The 18,342-nt window shown below is 39.9% G+C and overlaps 3 protein-coding genes across 3 annotated transcripts; all 3 read left to right on the forward strand.

Annotated features, from left to right (window-relative positions):
- The first annotated feature begins 7,239 nt into the window (after nucleotides 1-7,239).
- Nucleotides 7,240-7,852, forward strand: LOC115757363 (eukaryotic translation initiation factor 1A). The gene has a single exon (XM_030697569.2). The coding sequence runs from the start codon at nucleotides 7,240-7,242 to the stop codon at nucleotides 7,675-7,677; it is 438 nt and encodes a 145-aa protein (XP_030553429.1). The 3' UTR covers nucleotides 7,678-7,852.
- A 2,746-nt stretch (nucleotides 7,853-10,598) lies between these two features.
- Nucleotides 10,599-11,848, forward strand: LOC115757360 (cucumber peeling cupredoxin-like). The gene is made up of 2 exons (XM_030697566.2): nucleotides 10,599-10,937; nucleotides 11,255-11,848. Exons 1-2 carry the CDS (start codon nucleotides 10,727-10,729, stop codon nucleotides 11,725-11,727), a joined length of 684 nt encoding a protein of 227 aa, XP_030553426.2. The 5' UTR covers nucleotides 10,599-10,726; the 3' UTR covers nucleotides 11,728-11,848.
- Nucleotides 11,849-14,695: 2,847 nt separating this feature from the next.
- Nucleotides 14,696-15,807, forward strand: LOC125314915 (cucumber peeling cupredoxin-like). The gene is made up of 2 exons (XM_048278289.1): nucleotides 14,696-15,112; nucleotides 15,387-15,807. Exons 1-2 carry the CDS (start codon nucleotides 14,926-14,928, stop codon nucleotides 15,698-15,700), a joined length of 501 nt encoding a protein of 166 aa, XP_048134246.1. The 5' UTR covers nucleotides 14,696-14,925; the 3' UTR covers nucleotides 15,701-15,807.
- The last annotated feature ends 2,535 nt before the right edge of the window (nucleotides 15,808-18,342 follow it).

Genomic DNA, 18,342 nt, shown 5'->3' on the forward strand with positions numbered 1-18,342 from the left:
AGTAAAATGGCATATATACACATGTATGCGTGTATAAACTCAAACTCCTAGATAGGTATACGTGCCTATACAAATGCTTATATTGCACAAAAAGTTCTAAAACTTATCACGAAAGTGCAATCAAATTATCAAACTTATCAAATTAGTGCAATCAAATTATTCTATTAACTACGTCCGATTTGGCTAAAGGAAAATGATTGGCTTTTTCCTATTTTTTATATCCTACCGCTAAAACAATAAACATATTACTAGAACAGCTTTGTTTTGGGCAGAATTTAAATTTTTCATACAAAATTTATGCAAATTATATTCAAAACCGTGCAAACCTCGCCGGCGCCGTCCCACCGTCACCGGGAAAGGCTAGCGACAGTACAAAAATGTTCAGCGGGGGTCGCGTCGGTCCACACGCACTTGCTTTATGATTGCAAGCGTCAGCCCATACGACTCCTATTCACGGGGCAGATGTTCAATGTGAAACCCTAAGAATATAGCCACCCCACACGAGACTTCCATTCACCTTTAAGTCGTTGAAAACTTTTACAAGTTAGCATATGGGGCTCATATATTCAAGGGCTTCGATTAGGTGTTGACTTTAACAAAGTTTTGTATTGCTAAAACCCTTTGATTTAAGAGGAATCTCCTAAACATATATAGAGGTCGTTTTACACAGGAGAATGAGATTTCGCGTCGCCGCGCGAACAAGTCTAGTTAAAGATACATGTGATTGAAGGGATTCTTTCGGTGGTTCGTGTGAAATTTCCAATTCCTAGTGAGAAATTAATGTGTGAAAGACATGCTCGATGACTATTCTTTCCTTTGTCATTGGCTTTATTGCATGTAAATTATGGGGGCTCGCGCATAGAACCCACTCTCATTGACGTCAAGGATGTCGTCTAAGATTGTAACGGCAACAAACCCCGTCAACTTCAAAGTTGAAAAGGTTGCCAAAAAAAAAAATATCACCTTCCTTCATAACTCTATTGTCACAAAAAAAAAAACAAATCAGTTAGCTACCTGAATTTTGTTTTTGTAACCATTTTGCACCTTCCTATCAGTTGTGCTTATGGATTTACATACCCACAAAGCCATTTCTCTTTGGAAACGCCACCGTCCAAATCCAGACCACCCAAAATCCTCGGAACATTCCAAAACTAAGCCACCCAACCCAACCCCTAAGCTTGGCCACTAGCATCGGTCGTCGCTGCCGCCCCTCTCGGTGCGTGCTTACTGCAAGAACCCTCTCTCTCAGTCAGCCTCATTCGAGATCGCTCATGGTAGCTCTCGACCTTAAATCGAGATTTCGAGCCACCTGCAGCCATGGATAGATCTAGTCCACGGGTCTATAAGAAACTGTGAACTGAGAAGGAGATGGAGAGAGTTACAAAGGAGAGAGTGCCACCAGCGGCCATAGACATACCGTGTCCATGGAGGATTACAAAAAAAGTCAACAACATATTGCAATCATGTTAATTCAATCCTATATAATTTTTTTTTTTTTTTGCCAATTGAGTCTTAAACATTTTTTATTTAAGCCAATTCAGTCCATCCAACTAATATTGCTTGGAAATCGCTAATATGGATGACCGTCATCCTACATGGTGCAGCAGACGCTGACGTGGATAATTTTTAATAATATTTTATTATTTTTATAAAAAAAAACATTTTTCCCTTTTTTACCCTTCTTCCTCTAAGCGAGGGCCGGCAAGGGTGAGCCTCAATCTTGCCATCACTAGGCGAGCCTTGGCCTCGCCGGTAGGCCTAGCATAGCCACTAGCGAGGCTCAACCTTGACGAGCCTCATCTTTAGCTAGTCGCCTAGGTTCGGAACCGGCTAGAGGGAGAAGGGGAACAAAAAATAAATAAATAAATAAAAGACAAAAAAAAAAAAACAAAGTTCCATCTGCTGAAAAAATAAAAAAATAGGGGCCAATGAGATAAAAATAATGAATTGTAAATAGAGTTCAAGTTTGAATTCCATCGAGAATATGGAAGTTAAAGCAAAGTTCCAAAAAATAGTGATATATCATTAAAAATATCCATGTCACATAGGACACGCCATTTTGGCGATTTCCGGACAAAATTGATCGGATTGACTAAATTGTCACAAATGTAAAAAGTTTAAGACTCAATTGGTAAAAAAAAAGAGAATTAAATTGACACAATTACAATAAGTTTATGATTTTTTGGGTAATTTTCCCTGTCTATTAGAAAATGAAGAGAGAGAGAGAAGAACAACATAATTGAGTAGAGGCGTCGTGGTGAGGGGTTAATGGAGGCGATGGCTATGGTGTGTTGGGGTGGTCGACGGTGGCAGACGGAGGTGCATGACGGAAGGGAGAAAAGGGATTATGCCTTTGTGGGGATGGAGGTTAGGATTTGGATGAAGTATGACAGGTTTTGTTTTAGTATTTCCAGAAAACTTTTTGAGTCCTGAATGTGATACTAGTCTAGGTTTATGTCATGAGATTTTCCTTTAAACTTCCACTCTTTCATGGAAGAACTCTTAATTTTGATTTAGAAAAGAATAGACTCCATTCATTAAAATTCAATGTATTTAAAGTGCAAAAGTCGCTTCTAATGTGATATATTATATAATACAAATGTATTCACGACTGTACTATTTTTTATTCCAATTTTAGGCATTATTTTATTCATTTTATCCCATATTTCAATTGCCATTGTTGTGAAGAGTCTGCGAATAGTTAGATGAATTATGTGATTCAGTTGTCCGATACTAACGATCTATTATAAGATTGAAACACTATTCTGAACATGAATACAATGTTTAATGATGAGTTAGATATGATAAAATTTTTGAAGATGATTAGGTAAATGAAATAATTAGCTTGAAAACATATCTTGTTTTAACTTCTATCATTCTGAATAATCTTTCATTATGCATAGTAATCCAATTGACATTGTAATATACGTCAATTACCAATTCTAACAAATGAGATTATTGTTAATGATTGAGATTTATCTAGATATAAGGTAGATCACCATTTTACCACCTCTATAAATCAAGATGCATTGGACAGCTAAGGGAAAATTACATCGCCAAAGATTATATATACGGTACAATATAATTGTTATTATACAACATATAATTTGTGGGGAAACCGATCCTAACTATATCTAAATTTTGTCTTTATATGTAGTGTCATCCTTGAACTTTTATTTCGTTCAATATGATGCTTAAGTTATGTTTAAACGTTCAATCTAGTCCTTAAAATTTCAGTTTATTCAATCTAATCTCTTAGGTTTCCAAAGCAAAGTCAAATCGGTTGTTCATTACTATTTGTAATTTTTCATAATTGCAATATTGCCCAAATTTTAGAATACTTTTCATTTCAATTAATTTCCTTAAATGATAAAAACATGAAAGCTTTTTATTGCCCTTTACATTTTGGGTCTTTCTAAGTATTACGGTAATACTATTTATGTATGTTCTGATCTCTATAATATTATAAGTAAAACCACATTTAAATATCGTGTTTCTATTCCTGCTATTTTAAAGATAAATATGTTATAACGATATCTCAAAGACAACATCAATCTAAATCTTGTTCTTAATTTTTTAAATGGAAACTATTTTCAAGCCTTTGTATTTTGTGTTTTCTTAATTAACTTTAGCTAAATCTGCATAAAGATAAATGTGATGCAACTCTCGATGAGGATCCATTTTTAGTAGCACAGAGATCATAAATTAACATATATTTAAACAGAACTATTGTAATGTTTATAAAGACCAAAAAGGTAAAGTGCAATAAATACAAAGCTTTCTTTTGGGTTGAAATAAAAAAAATATATTTTAAATATCAAATAAGGGCATGAAATATTTTCATTTTCTCAAATAAGAGCCTAAAGTGACTATGTCAGTATGAAAAAAGGGCATGACCTCACCAGTTAGTTAAGGGCATTTTCAACCTTTATTTTTTTTATTTTTTCTACTTTTCTATCTTTTTTCATTTTTCTATTTTTTTTCTTTCTTTTGCGCTATGGCTGGCACCGGTGATGAGGCCGCCCTCAAACGCCATAGGCCCTACTTTGCGTTTTACGCAAAATATTAATTAAATATAGTTTAGAAAATCCAAGAAAAATCCATAAAAAGACAAATCCAAAAAAGAACAAGTCTAAAATTTTTAAAAAAAAAAGCACACAAAAAAATGAAAAAACCTCAGGCCCTCCACTTGCAAAACCTGCCTTGTCCACAGTAATTCAAAAAAGAACAAGGCTAAAATTAAAAAAAAACACACAAAAATTGGAAAAACTCAGGCCCTCCTTATGTAAAACCCGCCTCATCCTCAGTGCGGCATCGATGATGTCCGCCAAGATTGCCAAAGATCCTGGCCCGGACCTGAGAGAAGGTCGCGGCCCTCTCCCCCTTTTAGGGATATGACGATGGCCTATATTTTTTTATCATTTTAATTTTTAATCTAACTTAATTAAAATTTAGGTTACAATTATTTTTGGACAAAAATGCATTTGATCGATCATAATATTAGCCAACTTGCAAAATCACATTCTTATTTAAAAAATTAAAAGCATTTTAAGCTTTTATTTGGAATTCTTTTCAACTAATAATAAAACTTTTTTGATAATATGTAAGGACTGAATTGAACAAATTTATAGCCCAGGGATTAGATTAAAAACGATCCGGGATTTGCACCTTTTGTCAAAATCTAAGGATTATTTTGCGTTATTTTCCTCGATTTTTACTTTTTTTCTCCTTAAATTATCCTCTAGATTAATACGAAACCGAAGGCGTCAGTGAAGCCGCGGCCAGGACGCTCTCTTTCTTCTCCTCTTCTCTTCAGAGAAACCCTAGGGAAGAAGGGGCAGCAGAGCATCGTCGGATACGGCCGCGCGTTTTCTCTGTAAGTAGAAGCTCGCCTCCTTTTCTTTGCCCTAAATCTCGTTATTTGTCCTCAATTCCATGTTTTTTTTTTCTTTTTCGAAGTGCGTGCGATCAATCTTGGGAGACCAAGCTCGAGCTCCGTGCTGCGTTCTTCTGCTTTAAGGTCGATTGATTGATTGATTGAAAAACTTGGGTTTGCATCTGCGTTTTCTGTTACCGTGTCGATGTTTCATGCTGATGTTGTCAAAATTCTGTTTGTTTGTTTGTCTAGCTAATTTTTTGGGTCAAGCTGCTCGCTGGTGCTGAGAAAAAATTGAGTTGCGTCAGAGATTGGGATTGAGTTGTTGCCTATGTTTCCGGTTCGAAGATTTCGATTTCAGGGAATTTCTCCTTTTTTTTGGGAAGGGGGGATTGCGGTGGAATGGTAGAATTTCTTATAACTATTTGGGTGATGTGTTTGCAATCAGATAGATTTTGTACTTCTGGTTGACGGAATTGGACGACTCATGTTTGAGATCTATTACTTGGTGGTCATTCATTGAAAAATTGTTTTCCCCTCGTTGGGTTTTCAATGGTGAAATATGGAGAGCATTGAGTTTCTTCAGTTACTCTGTCGTTAGGATGTTGTGTTTGGATAAACTTAAATTTGGTTTGGACCCTTTCTGGTTTCTAGAAACGTCAGAAAACGACCGGATCTATAGCGGTGAGCATGGCCCGGGTTGGTCCAGGTTCCTAAGGGAACTAGGGACCAAACCAGTGGTCCCGGTTCTCAATTTCCGGAACCGTGGAATGGACTGGAGGTCCCTGGAAGCAGTAAAATGAACATAAAAATTGAAGCACACCAATTATTTAGAAGGCAAAGATGTACAATGCAACCGGCTCCACTAGTACATATAAACAATCATACACAATCACATAAGTAGCTCCAGCATTATATACCTGATCACCCACTCTTTTCATCTTGCCCACTTGTTACCTCATGCTTAAAATGTATTAGAGAAGGTCTTGCCTACACCAAAAACATTAGCTATAGAGGTGTTGCTATCAGTGTCACACAGCAACTTGTCGTCCCACTAGCACAGCAAAACAATCAGAATTCAAAAAGAGACAGACATTCTCTCTGCCCATTAGATAGAATTCCAAATACCTTAGATGTTCCCAAAACACAGTTAAATTGCTAACCCCTTGCATAACAACCAGAAACCGTTTCCCATTTTCAAACCCCTTTCTTTTTGCCTTTTCCAGTTCAATCAAATCTACTCATCAAAGAAAGAAAGGAAAAAAAAAATAGATTAACATGTTTATTATCTTTTTCTTAGAAAAATTGTCGGTCATGGTGGGTGATCCATCCGTTTGGTTCTCCCTAGAACCGGGAACCAGACCACGTGGACATTGGTTCCTTTTTGAGGAACCAGTGACCTTCAAAACCGGACCAAACCCGTCTGTCCGGTCCGGTCTAGTCTGGGCGGGTCCCAGTCCAATCGGGGCGGTCTTGCTCACCCCTACAGATCTTTATATTCATGTGGAAGGATACTAGATTACCTGGTATTTACTAGCACATTCGCTCTTTCCCTTAAAAGACTTCAGTTCTTTCTAGCTCAAAGGAAGGGATGAAGACCGGAGACAATGAAACTAGGAAAGACTCAATAAATCTGGGGCACTCTCCCACCCCGGTCTTTGCTTTTCTTGTGTTAGAATTCAGTCCAACAATAGGCTTCTTAGTGAAAATAGAGGTTCTCGGACAATTCCAAATAGAGAAACTTCTATCATTTCAATTTGTTTGGAAGGGAAAAAGGAGAGGTAATATCTACTCCTATGTGTTAATCTGCGTTGCCCATGAATCTCGGTGACCACTAATTGGAAATTGACGTGGTAAGCAACAAACCAGAGACCTTGCCTATGAAGTATTTATCTCTCCTACGGTCCAACCAATTGGGAGAGATTCAATAGATTCCATTTTGGGGAGTGATTCTACAACTCTTTGTTGTACTGCGCTCATGAGGTTGATCTTGAGCTGCCATCCAAGCACAAATTCCTTTGTTTAACAGAATACAAATTCAGGATCTTCCGACGCACAGATCTCTTGAGAAACAAAGTCATAGGCACTGTCCAATACTATTGTGGATAATAATTACGATGGAGAAAATACGGATTTAAATTGTTGAATTCAAAAATGATGTTATTGTGGATCTTTCTTCTATATACGTTGATCTGCCTGTTAGGCTGCAGTGTTTCTGGTTCTTCTATTTCCTGATTTGCAGGGTCCTTTTTTCCCTGTTTTTCGGCTTAAAACTTTGCTTGCTTCATTATTGAGAGTTTTGTGATACGTTCAAAGTTGTTTGGTTTTCTGATGTCTGTCTGGATCTGCCAGAACTTCTGACCATGCCGAAGAACAAGGGAAAGGGAGGAAAGAACCGGAAGAGAGGAAAGAATGAAGCTGATGATGAAAAGCGTGAACTTGTTTTCAAGGAAGATGGGCAGGAGTATGCCCAAGTACTTCGCATGCTCGGTAATGGCCGATGTGAAGCAATGTGTATCGATGGGACGAAGCGCCTTTGCCACATAAGAGGGAAGATGCACAAGAAGGTTTGGATCGCAGCAGGTGATATCATTCTCGTGGGGCTTCGCGATTACCAAGATGACAAGGCTGATGTGATACTGAAGTACATGCCTGATGAGGCCAGGCTCCTTAAGGCATACGGAGAGCTTCCTGAGAACACCCGTCTCAATGAGGGTATTGCTGGTGGCCTTGATGAGGAGGATGAAGGCCCTGGTGATGATTACATTGAATTCGAGGACGAAGACATTGATAAGATCTAAACTTGGTTTGATAAACACCTCTATTCAGTTATCCCGAATGTTTCTCACCATTGAGTCATGTTTGCTTATGGTGAATTACACAGTATTTGGTATTCATGTAATAAAGTTGGATCTGGTTGTGAACCCTCATGTAATCTCCATTTTATTCAGCGTAAGCACCTGTATTTGCCCTGTCTCTGCAAGTTCTTTTTTTTTTTCGCTTTTTGCACAGTCAATATTAAGTTGCTTTTGGGAAGGCAGCTCATGTCTAGACGCTCTGTGGAGTCGAAGTTTTCTTTGCTTTCATTCTATCCGGTGCTTATGTATGCTCTGGTTTTTGGCTGTCACAAGTTATATGCTACATTGCCGGTGGTTTAGTAAGCATTGGTAGCTCTTTTACTTCTCTCCGGTTTTAAAGCCGATACCTCTTTGTAATTAGGCTCGTAGACTTAGTATTGGTTGTGTGATCTTTCCCAAGTATACTTAATTTGCTATGTCCGGGATTTGGTTTGAGTGTACTGATGATTGCCAATTTGATTGTTGCAATTTGAGTTACAAGTTTAGGCGGTCACATCAGAAACCTTCTTCAGCATGTTCAACTTTCAGTGCTCCTGGTCGGGGCGAGAAAAGATTGGATTACAATGTTCTGTTACTCGAATGAAATTCGATTTCTTAGTCCCTGAAATTGGATTTCCATTAGTATGTTAAACTTTTCGGATGAAGTGCTTTACAAGATATCGCCAAACCTCCTTGGGGCGACGGTTCTCCAGCTACCTATCTGCTTGATCATGTCTTCACCTCCATTCCCCATGTATCATCGAGCAGCTACTTGTTAGTGCTAAAGGAACATACTTGTTTTACAATGAGAGCACGTTCCATATGGTTTGAGTTTTCAAGCAAAAAGGTCACTCCACAGATCCAACACTAGGACAAGTTCCACCCTACTCGTACAATATTATTTTCTCAGAAAAGGGCCTACGGTTTCCCTGCACCACTGAAGTCTCTTCTTAGTCAAATCTGCAATCAAATGAACTTAGATATCTTCTCATCGAAAACGAAAAATTTCCATTGGGAAAATCTGCGTATCCGCCGGTCTTGATTTCGACCCTATTGTCCCGCCACGTCTCTAATTTCTAACATGAGTCCCCTCCTTTGTTTGCATGCAAAGTCAAATAAATCTCAACCACCAACTGTTCTTTGCTCTCTCTCCTTCCTCTTCGGGTTCTTCGGTTTGGTAACGGTCGCAAGCCGGGTCTTCAAAGACTAACCGAAATGCAAAATTATGAAGTGAGTTGACTCCAAGATGCCGTGGCAGATCTTGCCTTCTTTGACGCATTCCCTGCTTCCCCTTCCCATTTGGGCTCCTCCCGGCGAACTGAAGCGATACAGAAACTTCGTTTGCACAGAGCGTTCTAGATGAGCGTCAATGGCGTGCAAGAATTTGAGCTTTTTTGAGATGGAGAGTTAACTCTTCTTTAAAAAAAAAACTATAACTTAAGCCGCTTACAGAAGCTCAATACCGATGAAATATCGGCTTAAGCTAAAGGTAGATAAAGAAGACAGGTATACAAAGTGTATAAATCTTTTAGATGAACGATACGAGATCTCCCCGTAAAGAGATGATGTGAAATATTACGACAGAATAAATTAGCAAAGCGGTGTCGGTCAATACTTTCACAAACATTTCAATTCTTTCTCTTGGCGTATGTTGGATCCCCTATCATAAGGAGCAAGAGTGACATTGAGGGATCCGGGCCGTCTATTTCAAAATGAACAGCTCGAATTCATCCACATCACCTTTTAAAAGGAAGAGAAATTTTTTGATGAGAAATTTCAAAATTTTTAAAAAAATGATGTGGATCAATCGAGGACCGTCCATTTTTTATTTGGACGGTCCGGATCGATCATGTCACCCTTAACGTTGTCAAGGGAATCGGTTATGGGCAATTTTTTTTTTTTTTTTTGTAAGGTCAATTTCAGTGGCCTGCAACTGCATGACTTTTCCTTGATGGCATTCAATGGAAAAGGATTGACTTGGTGAACAGCGTAAGTCTTTGGGTTCGGTGAAGTCTTCACGCGGTAGCCTGATTTTCTGGAATGCTGCCGGTCAAAATCGCCCCCATACGTTCGAGAACGTTGTTCTATTTTTAAGAGTTTTTCCTATCCTGACCGGCCTATCCGTACTAGTTCAAATAGCAAACAAGGACCATAGTTGTTCCGTTCGGCTCGGTTCGATTCGATTTGATCCCAAAAACACCAAGACCAAATCGGATTAATTTGATATCTTAACTATTGTTAGATTGGTTAGATTGGATGCCTACCTAGAGTTAGATATATGGGATCAGTAAAGACAAAACAAGTTCTAAGCCAGCTTGGTCGAATTCGATTTGGTGTCGCCAAAAAAGGTGCATGAAATTATCTACGATGCTTGTCTCCAACCCAATGCGTGGCAATCTCTAAAGAATGCTCTATTTATTTCGCGAGAGATGAATAATTTGAAAAAATATTTTCATAAAAATGATCGCTTGAAATCATTAGTTAATGAAGAATGTTTTCATTATCGAAAGCAATTTATACCTGAACATTTCTTCGATCAATGAAAAGTTTATTATTTCATTTTTATAAGAAATACAAGCGATCGTTTTTAGGAAACATATTTTTCTAGATCATTCATTATTCGCGAAATAAACAGAACCGATGCACCGAAATGGGCAACACTCGATTGAATCATAATGAATTCACATTACATTAGCATGTCACGTGATATAAGCAATGCGGCGGAGTGTCGTGCTGACCTCGACAAACTCCTCTTCCTCTCCGCTCTTAATCATAGACGCGGCTCGTTTCGGGCGGCTGAATTTTCCACACCTGGTGCCAAAAAGCCAATGCAAGGACCCCCAGCTCCTATAAATTGAAACCCTAGCGCAAATGAGCCTCTCACTTCTCTCTGCCTCCCTCTCATTGTCCTGTAAGTTCGAAGTAGCTCAAAAGCACGTCCATAGAGGAGAGCGAACAGGGGCGACCTTACCACTTTCAGGACACACACAGAAGAGATAAAGGAAGGAAGGAAATGGTGAGCAAAATGAACATGCTTGTGTTGATGGCGTTCCTAGCAGCCACGATACAGTGTTGCGGTGCTCAGGCACCGGCGACAAGCCCGACAAGGTCACCGGTGACTTACACCGTGGGCGACGGTGTTGGGTGGAATGTGCTTGTCAACACCACTCAGGCGTATGAGCGCTGGGCTGCCAACAAGACCTTCATGGTTGGTGACATCTTAGGTGAGTCTATTGCTATTCATATCTATGTTAAAAGAGCAATACTTATTGAATCGCGAGTTTTTATTTAACGGCTTAAATTCTCAAATCGGCGACAACGATCCCACAAAACATAAAATCGAATATATGGTGATAAAGAAAGATCAATGCCTATCTTATTAAATAATTTTTTTTGCTCCAGCTTTCAAACTAAAGATAACATTGGATTTGATTATCTAAGAGGCTAAAACTTAGCATGCACAAATATAATTGGACTTACCGAAATAGACATTAATTTTTGGCTATTGACTATAACGCGGTTCAATTTTTGGTGTATGCAGTGTTCAACTTTGCCAATAGGACGCAAGACGTCGCCGAGGTTACGAAATCAGCATTCGACTCCTGCAACACCACCTCCACCATCTCCGTCCACACTGACCCGCCGGTCAGAATCACCCTCTCCAGCCCCGGCGAGCACTACTACACCTCCACCTACTCGAACCACTGCTCCCAAGGCCAGAAGCTCGCCATCAACGTCACCAGCAGCTCCGCCGCAACCCCATCGCCATCTCCTGCTGCCACCCCATCGTCACCGGCCCCAGCCACCACCCCACCACCATCGTCGCCATCCCCTGCTACCCCTCCATCGTCCACTGCCACACCGCCCTCCACCTCTACCAGTCCTCCTCCACCTTCCACGCCTTCTCCAGCAAGTTCCACCACACCTCCGCCGGCAGGGAACTCCGCGGCCTCTTTGAGCGTCACCGGCTTGTTCTCGGGGATTTTGTCGATTGCCCTAGTGTTGTTGTACTAGATTAGCTAAGTGATATTTTTTCTACCCTTTATTTACAGGGTCGTTGTGAGTTGCTTTTCTAGAACTGAGACACACACCTGTTCATTGTGATTGATTTTATACAATAAAACCTATTTTTCCGTGAACTACGTGCTGGACTAGCTAGATTAACTAAGCGTGAACTCAGCTCAATTTTACCAAACCTTCTCGAAGTCAATGTTGTCGGCCGGCCGATCTAACCGACCACTTGAACAAATTTCAACATTTGGCTTTGACCCGGCGCCAAAAATTTAGCAATTGAATTGGCCAATCACGGATCGAAACATGTGCTTCGGAATTGCCAAAGGGAGATTCAACCAAACACCACACCAAACTCTTGGAATTAATTATAACCTTGACTTCCCCAAAAAGTAGCAAAACAAAATGTCCATTGCCATATACTGCCCTCAAAGAAAAAACAAGTCTATGTTTATTTCACGAAAAGTAAATATTTTCGAGAGCATTGTTCTCAATTTAATCACACGTATCGCTTGTAAAAGATATTTTCATTATCGACAATAATAAAATAATTTTTGTTCATTAATCTTTATAAATAATCCAAGCGATTGTTTTCAGAAAAATATGTTTCAAATTATTGCAAAACAGACGGAGCAAGAAGGTATTAATTAAATCCCAAAGGTGATTGTGGATTTTAATACCAAGAAAAAGGGTGGGATTTGAAATTAATCACAAGCTCAACTCCTTCTAGGTGTAACCTAGAGCAGATTAGATCACGTAAAAGTTATTTCTCATTAATCTCCCAATCTAATACACGATTTACCTATCTCTAATTGGATATTTAAAGATGCAATTAATAATTTTTTTTAAGGGAAAGGGACGGGAGGACGACCGGTGCTAGCATCCCTATCTAAGCATTACCATAAGAGCCTATGTGGCGTTAAGGCCATTAAAAATTTGAGGAAAATTGTCAAAAAAAAAAAGCCCTATATCTATTGTACTTTTATCAATTCGGTCCTAAATTTTTTATATCTGTACTAATTTAGTCACAAACATTTTACATTTGTGTTAACTCAGTACTAAACCTTCTTTTATGGCGATTCACTCCTAAACTTTTTATATTTATGTCAATTTCGTCCATCCGGTCAATTTTGATCGGCCGGCGCTAGCATGGACGTTGCCGTTTACATTCTTTCCTTTTACTTTTACTTTTACTTTTGCTTTCTTCTTCCTCCGTTTGCATTTGCAATAAAACTCGTGTTCTCAGCTAACGAATAAAATCAAGAACATGAGGAAGAAGAGGACGGCACCGCCGCCGCCGCCGCCACACCTACGATCAACCCGACCCCTTTGATGGCTTCACCGAAGAGATTATCCACCTCAACCAACTTAATCAAAGAGATCTCTTCTGGTCTTCAAGGTCGGCCTCGCCCGAGCCAAATGCGGGCGATCACTGCGGCCCCCGCGTCCGTCGGCTACGGGGCCGATCTCGCCCAAGCCGGATCCGGGCGATTGCCGCGGCCACCACATCCGTCGGTTCCGTCACGTTCAACATGTCAATCTCGACTAGGCCGACGCAATTCGTGGCCAGGCTCGACAGCCCCAAGTGTCTGAAGAACCTTGTACTTGTTTTCCTTTCTTAATGTTGTGTCTCTTTCCCATATTGACTTCTTCTTCTTCTTCAAATAATTTCTTATTCCTTCATCCTCCCTTTGGCATCTCTGAAAAGAAATTGGCCGTGAGCATTTGCCGCAGATCAAACACACCTATGACATTAACACGCCAATTAAAATTGGGAAAAGTGTCAAAAAAAAAAGTCTTAAACCTATTATATTTATGTCAATTCAGTCCAAAATATTTTATTGATATGAATTCAATCCTTGAACTTTTGTATTGGTGCTAATTCAGTCATAAACATTTGATATTGAACCAATCTAGCCAATTTTGATCGAAAATTTACTGACATGGGCGTTAGTTGTCTTTTGTCACACGATTGGCATTGACATAGATAAAGAAAAAACAAAATAAAAATTATTAAAAATATTTAATAATATTACAATAATATTAAAAAAAATATCCACGTCACTAGTCGTGTCACATAAAACAACCGACGTTCAAGTCAACGAATTTTCGGCTAAAATTAGTGAGATTGACTCACTTGATACAAATGGCTAAATTGGCACAAATACAAAAGGTTTATGACTGAATTGACACCAATGTAATAGATCTATAACTTTTTTTTTTATACTTTTTCATTAAAACTTGAATGAGTAGATAAGAAAATATGCGGAAGAGAGAAAATATGATTTTTTTTTATATTATTAAACGAAAGGTGCACGAGCCCATTTATAAGCTTTACAAGATGATTATTTAAAATAGCAGAGTATTAATTATAATTAATTAGGCCCAATCGAGGTCCAATGAAAGTGTTTCTATTAAACAAGTGGATAAGAGGCCAACCTAATGTGGTGTCCGTGGTACTCAGTCCCGATATCCGCCCTATACTTGCCAAACCAATGACTAGTTGACGACATACATATGCTTAGATATCTCACGTGATTTGAAATTTCCCATGGTTTTTCGAGAAAACCCTTGAAGTGCGCCACGCCCGCCGCGACAATTTACGGATGAGTTTGCTACGGATACGCAAAGCAAACTTGGTTGAGTTGTTCTTGAACGATCAGAATCAGTAGCCGACCTCCCCAAAGAGCTGCTTGGAATTTTATCCAGACGAGGGAAATGGATGCAGCAACCACTCGGACAATGACAACGATGGCCGATTGACGATGACGATCCCCCTCTCAAAGCTAGAAAGTTCGTGCGCGCTTAGCTTCCTCGCGCACCCGGTTGGAAGATGGCACCTGGCCTCATCAAATCTCAGCACGTCCGAGATTGTTTTCATAACATCAGATGGTCAAAATGTCGGAACGGTTAGACGAGAGGACCCGGTAAGAAAATGCTTTCCCATTCGGGTTTGTATCGATTTGTATAGAATCAGTCTTTGCCACCTTCTCGCTCATGCCTCTTTGATACCCATTCTTTATCTGTGATTCCCATTTCTATTTATACCCCCGAAGAGCTGCATCGGTTTCAAATCATCCTGCATAGTTCCTAGCTACCAGAAGTTGCAGTTGTGGAAGAAGATTTTGAGGGTGTTTGAAGCATTTTGGGTTTGTGAATTGGTCAGGGACGACCTGGTGAACACGCTTTGGGAGAAAAAAGATGGGGAGAGGCGCCGTTTCCGCGGGCTTCTTGGCCATCGCAATGCTGGCCTGCCTCGGGGGCGCGGCGACGGCGACGGAGTACGTCGTCGGCGGTAGCCGAGGTTGGACTGCGCCGCCCAACATCACGGCTGGGTATTACGACGAGTGGGCTGCCGGCAAAGCTTTCACGGGCGGCGACACTTTGAGTAAGCATTCATCTATTTGTTCTCCCTCCTACAATGAACATGTATAGTCTCTCTCTCCTCTATTAGATATGCATATGAACAATTTCTTGTCAGCTCATATTGGTTTTTATATTCTGTCAAAAAATATATATATATTGGTGTTCAAATTATCTTGGACATTAATTAGCATTAATCGAATATCTTTCTAAAATTCGAGGAGCGGATACGTCGAGAATGCATATCAAGTCTAAATCTTTTCTCATCATGTCGTATGAACTCGTTCTCTGTAATGCAGGGTTTATCTGGAATGGAAGGCACAACGTCGCGGTCGTCAATAGAGAAGAATACGACAGCTGCACAAAAGTGAGCTCAGTTTCTCAAGGAGGCGAAACATTCAATTACACGCTTCCGGCAGACGCAAATGGCCTGTACTACTTCATTTGCACCGTTGATTCCCATTGCGAAAATGGGCAGAAGCTTGCCATTACCGTTGTCAGCCCAACCCCAGCCGAGTCACCGAATAGCTCGGGTTCTTCCTCATCCGCTGTCGGCGCCTTACCCGTGCTGGTTCTCTTATCATCAAGCATTATCTCGATGCTTATGAACTAAATTCAGGTCATAGAGACGGACGATACTGTAATTTTAACCTTTTCTGATTATTCATATTCGTGTCTAGTATGGAATAAAAAAGAGTTGTCGTGTACGTTTTAGTGAGCCCTTCGTAATTGATTAGTAGCTCACAGGGCAAGCATTGATGTTAGCTTTCTCAATCAATGAAGCTCCTTAATATAAGCACGTCCATTTGTGAACGAAGCGAAGATCGTTCCTTGTTTGACGAGCATCGGACCACCTCCTTTCTTTTGTCTGAGACTTGGTTGGGAGCCGACTCGGGGTTCGTCCCAGTCGTTAAAACTTGGTTGGCAGGTTGACCACAGCTAGAAAAAAGATTTTGAGTTCTATAAATTGCACTTGACTACTTGAGTCACGAGAACAACCCGACGATGATATACATGACGACCTGAATCGTACGCCAATGCAACAATGGGGAGCACCCTACCACGAGGCACCACTCCTCCCCGCAGCGATGAGTAGACCCGGTTAAACGAATGGGTCGAGTCGAGTCATTAATGGATCGACTAAAGTAGACCAATTTATGATCAATTTATCGTATTGCAAATCTAATAACTTATATACGACCTTATCCATACCCAATTCATACCTAATCCGGCTCATACCCATCTCATATCTAACCCGACTTATATTTTTGAAATACTTCCTTATTTAATCCAATATAGGAAAAACTCATGCCTATGAGAGTGCGAATCGAGTGAAGGTGAGAGAAAATCAAGAGAGTCATAGAGGCGGGTTAGGTTTAAGTAAATTGTAAATCCATTTATGACTTATTTACAACCATTTATAATCAATTTAACACCCATATTATGTTTGAAACACATTTATAATCCATTTATTGAATATAAGTAACCTACATAATGACTCAACCCTTCATATATGGGTCAATAAATGGGTTTGTGACCCATTTTGTAGGTTTAGATGAGGAGACTTAAAATTCTGACCTCGAAGAGCAATAAACTCCATCCAATGTCCAACTTTTAGAAGATGTTCAACATTATGGACATCCCCAATGGCGAGAAAATGTCATCTACATGGTATATGTCCTCTTTTTCGCTTGTAATTGAGCGATGTAAACGAGATGTATGCTGTGATAATTATAATGGAATATCAACTAGACGTAGTCCTTGTTGAAGAGTGAACCGGGATAACATATTGTATCTCTATTTCCCTTTCTTGCTTTTTGGCTTTACTTTGTTGTGATTATGCGCTGAATGCCACTTGAAGAGGCATTATAAGGGTCTATACCAAGAGAAAAGAGTAGAATTTGGTGCAGCTACTATCAGCAAGTAATTCGAGTCTCATTGACTTCAGATTAATGAACCAGCCAAATGAATTATGCCTATTGTTGTGTCACGGGCCATTGTATAGATCAAAATGGATGTTAGTCTAGAAGCCTAAGTCCGAGGCCGTTAACATATACAGTCAAACATACCTTCACTCAAACTTCATAACCATGAAGTCTATCTTTGGCCCGCTCAATAACCGCATGGGACACTAACGAAGTTCGATACGAACGCTCTGGGAGAGCTCTAAGAGGAAGCTTAAGTCCGAGCCCATTAACATATCCAGTCAAACCCACCTTCACTCAAAAGCTTAAGCTAATGAGTTGTGGGCCAACATGGATATATTAATTGTTCTCCACCACTTTGATTCTCCAATGTGGGATTTCTTTAAACTTTTTAATACAACTCACTCACACGTGCATCTTAACAATACACCGATTTCCTAACACTTTGTCGATAGAAAGTATACATATACATACAAATCGGACTATCTATCCGAAAATCATGTCTTTGGCATTTCGGACAATTTATTTTCATTATTTTGGATAATGCCATTGTCAGGGACAGCGGCTGCTAGGAACATGGTCACACAGATGAGGCCAGTTTGCAACGACCAATTCTTTCTTCTATGCTGCGTTTGCCCTCTTATCAATCTTTTCGTGCAAGATGGCCTTCAAAGAATTTGTTGAACCTGTAAGTTGTAGATGCCAATGGGTACGCTCCAGATACTCTTGTCTCCCCAAGAGCACAAGAGATGGAGATGTTGCGCATGGAACAAGGAAGGGAGCCCCAAAAGGCAGGCCTCCGATCAGATAGATTTGTTGACGTCGTTTTTCCTTCCGTTATGCCGAGGCCCGGCAGTATTCAGCCCCTGACTGCAAGGTCATCGGAGTGTTGCTGAGCTATTCAGGGACTTGCTAGAGGTGTTCAACGATGCCATGGAGGCTCTATCCACTAGCGACGATCTATAGACCAATCAAGTTTTGTCATTCGTCTACTTGTTTTCGCAATAATCAGCCGCTGGAGAAGTAGTGACTTATTCGGTCCAGGTCTTGAAATCCGAACCCTACCCATTTGAATCGATTTCCTAATTTTTGAAACCTAAAATCTACTCTGTATAACCTAGAATCTCAAATCGGACCAAATCTCAATAATATGATTCTCCTATTCTTGACTCCACCCTAGAGCCATACTTAGGGAAATTGCCAAAAAGAGTTCCTAAACCTATTGCAATTGTGTCAATTCAGTCCTAAATTTTTTTTTTTCAATTTAATTCCAAACCTTTTGCAATTGTGTCAATTCAGTCCATCTAGCCATTTTTAGCCGGCCGGTGCT

The sequence above is a fragment of the Rhodamnia argentea genome, chromosome 4 (assembly GCF_020921035.1).
Source record: "Rhodamnia argentea isolate NSW1041297 chromosome 4, ASM2092103v1, whole genome shotgun sequence".
NCBI classification, from domain to species: Eukaryota; Viridiplantae; Streptophyta; class Magnoliopsida; order Myrtales; family Myrtaceae; genus Rhodamnia; species Rhodamnia argentea.